Here is a 4,446-nt window from a genome sequence, read left to right on the forward strand (position 1 = left end):
TGGAGTAAATTTTGAGAGGGCAAGCTGAATGTAGTTTCAATCCATCTGTGATGGCATCAATGCCATCACTGGGTCTCTGTCCTTTTTTTTTGCAATGCTGGCAGATCGTGGCTGGGGGGAGGGGCTTCTTGTAAACATCACAGAGGAGTACTCTTCTCAAGAGCCTTCAGCCTTGAAACAAGCAGGAGGTTTTCCCTACTCTTGGGAGGAGTTATGCAAATATCAAAATGCCTTGATGATCATGCCTCCATGATTGACAGAACTGAAATCCAATAAAGGAAAGGGGGCGGGGTCAGGGACAGTCAGGCCTGGGGAGAAAAGGGTTACATGACCCTAACATCCTCCAGCCAGGAAAGGAGGCGGAGCTCTATCTGCAGCTTCTAATGTACATTGTGAGAAGCTCCCAGTGTGCTGTGACATCAGAGGAAGAGGGGAGGAGCCGCTTCAACTGTGCAAGACTGAAGGGAAGGCCGGAGGTCAGATAGAAGACTGAAGGGAAGGCCGGAGGTCAGATAGAAGACTGAAGGGAAGGACGAAGGTCAGATAAAAGACTGAAGGGAAGGATGGAGGTCAGATAGAAGACTGGAGGGGAGGACGGAGGTCAGATAGAAGACTGAAGGGGAGGACGGAGGTCAGATAGAAGACTGAAGGGAAGGACAGAGGTCAGATAGAAGACTGAAGGGGATGACGGAGGTCAGATAGAAGACTGAAGGGAGGATGGAGGTCAGATAGAAGACTGGAGGGGAGGACGGAGGTCAGATAGAAGACTGAAGGGGAGGCCGGAGTTCTGCAGTCTTAGGGCACCATTTGGATCACACGGACTCTTTACATCTCACTGGTTGGGTCTCTAATCCGCCTACCTGATGGCCCCGGCCGAAAGGTGCCCATAGGACCCGCTCGCTGCCGAGCTGCTCCTGGAATTATTGATGTACGCCACCAGCGAGTTGGGCGAGGTGCGGATCATAGTCTGCAGGTCAATGCTGGCGTCCGACAACGGGGAGATGGAGAGCGCCCGCTTGCGGCTCAGTCTCGGCGTCAGCCGCGGGCTGGAGAACCGCGACACTGAATATCAGCAAAAAGAGAGAAAACAGCAATTAGATCCAAAATATCAAAAACACACAAAGAACAACAACATAAATACATCTGATTTGTGGGACTGGAGGCCGGGAGGGCATTCTGGGACTTGTAGTTCTATGATTGAGCCAGAACACGTCTATGTGTGTATATATATATAGCGAATAAAGTGTCTGTAATTCCTGTAATTCTATAACTGCAAAAAGTCCATGTTCATCTGTCGGAAATCCAGTGAACCTCCTGAGCTCTCTCTATGTGCGGAGTGTTATCAGTTACATTGTTCCCAGCTCTCTCTGTGGACTACATCACCCCTCCCCTTTATGTTGCAGAGATGAGGAGAGAGGGAGGGTGTCTGTGGTTCATTTCCAAGGCTGATAACATTGCTCCTCCATAGATACAGCATGGTGAGTAGGGATGAGCTTTGGGTTAATCTCATGGTTGAGCTGTTAGTCGGTTGCCCGTCCTGCGAACCTTCCTGTGTCCTAGCAACCAATGACGCTGTGCGGCTCACACACAGCATCACTGGCTGACTGCAGGTTGAGCCGCACAGCATCATTGGTTGCTATGATGCAGGCTGGTGCACCATGGCAACTTGTGATGCACCTTAGCGACCAATATTCATAATCACTAGTTGCTAAGATGCATCCTAGCAAAGCATTCTTGCATCCTAGCAACCAATGGTGCTGTGTAGACCAGCTGCTAGCATCCTAGCAACCAATGGTGCTGTGTAGACCAGCTGCTAGCATCCTAGCAACCAATGGTGCTGTGTAGACCAGCTGCTAGCATCCTAGCGACCAAAGACGCTGTGCGGACCAGCTGCTAGCATTTCTAGCAACCAATGATGCTGTGTGGACCAGCTGCTAGCATCCTAACAAACGAAGACGCTGTGTGGACCAGCTGCTAGCATCCTAGCAACCAATGGCACTGTGTGGATCAGCTGCTAGCATCCTACCAACCAATGATGCTAATGATGCGGTGCAATGCTGTGTTCACAGTTGGCCTTGGGTTTGGTTCATTCGAACCCAGGCATGTTCGGCTCCTCACTAATGGTGAGTGAACGTTGTCACCATAGGACAGGAAGTGTGTTACCGTTAGGATCACAAGGGCGAAATAAAAGGAAAGAGCCTGAGAAGAGAAAACGAATGCAGCCGCCACATCTAAGGACGGGAAGATACAATGTATCATATTTTTTGTTCTTGGATTTAGATACAGTCTACTTCTAGCGGTCTACACACACACACACACAATCCACTCTCCGCACAACCAGACTGGTGAACGTCAATTAGCATACACACAACTCCCCCCTATTTGTTCCCTACCCCCCCCCCATGATAACATGCGGCCCCCATCATCACCATCCCCTCACAATGGAGAGAGGATGACATAATTACTCTCTGCCTCCCTGTTAGTGTGCAATGAACACGGAGAATTTCCCTTCCGCGGCTATAATTACCCGGCGTGGCATGAAAAATGACACGAGATTTGGAAGCAAACTACTTCAACGTGTTTTTTCCTCCGCTCCCTCCGTTCGCCGGCGAAAGCAGGACAACGCTGGCAGCCATATTTATCTCTGTTAGGCGCCCACCCCCTGGGGAGGCCTGCTTATTAATGTGCCACTTCCCCTGATAAATTATTAAAAGCAGAAGGAAAAAAACTTTGTGCTGCTTTTTTTTTTTCCTCCTCTGCTCTGCTGTGAATTAAATGGCGACGGGGAAACGATCAGAAGGCAAAGACTCCAAGATTGCAAAGCTTCCTACCCAAATATGGAGCGCACATTCAGAAGGTGCATTGCATTATGTAAATGTGCCCCAATGGAACATGTTATCATGCTTTAAAAAGACCCTGTCACCAGCTGAAAGCACTGCAGGCAACAGCACAGACAAATCATCTGCTTACTTGCAGCGTTTTCCTTTCTTATATTTTATTCACCTGCATTGTGATTTTAAACGCACCAGAAAAATTGACTACTTCAGGAAGAGTCAATTCCCCAGCACAGCCCCCTCCCTCCTTGCTTGTCACAGCCCTTCTCCCTCCCTCCTGTCATAGCCCCCCTCCTCTTCTGGGAGTGTCCAATTACTGTCTGTGCTGGCCCAGTTCCCTACATAACCTTTTATGTAGCCGCCGGGGGAGGAGCAGAGGGGAATATTGGAGTGACAGCTCTGAAATCTGCTGATATCACATTCAAGATGGCGGCACCCAGCAGCAGGCTCAGGGTTTTTGGATGTCTACACAATGGAGGCTTTTTACAGTTAAATAACAAGAATAAAATATTGTAAATGTTCATATAATCTCAGCTCATGAAATGGGTGTGATGGGCGCTCCCTGCTTATTTAGAGGTGGGGTCTGGGTGGGACCAATCCATAAAGTGGGCATGATGGCTGGTCCCAGCTTATTTTGAGCCGGGATCTGGTCGGGAGCAAACAGTAAAGTGGGTGTGATTGGTTATCCTTGCATTTTTAGAGGCGGGGGTCTGGGCAGGACCAGCCCATATAGTGGGTGTAATGGGTGGCCCCTGTATATTTAGATGAGGGGTCTGGACAGGAACAGCCCATAAAGTGGGTGTGATGGGTGGCACCTGTATATTTAAATGTGGGGTCTGGGACAAACCCACAAAACAGGTGTAATGGGTGGTCCCTTTATATTTAGAGGTGGGGTCTGCCTGGGACCAGCCCATAAAATGGGTATGATGGGTGGTCCCTTTATAATTAGAGATGGGGTCTGCCTGGGACCAGCCCATAAAATGGGTGTGATGGGTGGTCCCTATATATTTAGATGTGGGGGCTGGGTGGAATCAATCCCATAAAATAGGTGTGATGTGTTGTTCCTTTATATTTAGAGGTGGAGTCTGGGTGGGGCCAGCCCATAATGTGGGTTTGATGGTTGGTCCCTATATATTTAGTTGTAGGGATCTGGACAGGGAGCGGCCCACAAAATAGGTTTGATATGTGATGGGTGGTCCCTGTATATTTAGATGTGGGGTCTGGGCAGGACCAGTCCATAACGCGGGTGTGATGGGTGGTCCCAGTATATTTAGAGGTGGGGTTTAGGTGGGACCAACCCATAGAATGGGCAGGATTTGGGCACTCCCATGCAGAAAGTTGGTGGACAAAATGGGTGGGGTTCACAGTGTCCTCGAATCCGGGACCATAATGTTGGTAAGTATGAAAGTGCTGATTGGGAACCTTCAATGGAGGTGACATAAAGGCCTTCAATTGGGAGTGACATAAAGGTCTTCAGTTGGGGGGTCACATAAAGTCCTTCAATTGGGGGTGACATGAAGGCCTTCAATTGGGGGTGACATGAAGGCCTTCAATTGGGGGTGACATAAAGGCCTTCAGTTGGGGGGGACAAAGACGTTCACTATAGGGGGAC

General features: G+C 49.3%; 1 protein-coding gene across 1 annotated transcript in view; it reads right to left on the reverse strand.

Annotated features, from left to right (window-relative positions):
• GLI2 (GLI family zinc finger 2) overlaps window positions 1–4,446 on the reverse strand; it is a 126,903-nt gene that overhangs the window by 20,106 nt on the left and 102,351 nt on the right. The window contains exon 6 of the mRNA XM_018558090.1: window positions 861–1,062. Within this exon, the coding sequence (XP_018413592.1) occupies window positions 861–1,062 (202 nt within the window). The remainder of the gene's footprint in view (window positions 1–860; window positions 1,063–4,446) is intronic.

The sequence above is a fragment of the Nanorana parkeri genome, unplaced genomic scaffold (assembly GCF_000935625.1).
Source record: "Nanorana parkeri isolate BGI_ZX_2015 unplaced genomic scaffold, ASM93562v1 scaffold320, whole genome shotgun sequence".
Lineage (NCBI taxonomy): Eukaryota > Metazoa > Chordata > Amphibia > Anura > Dicroglossidae > Nanorana > Nanorana parkeri.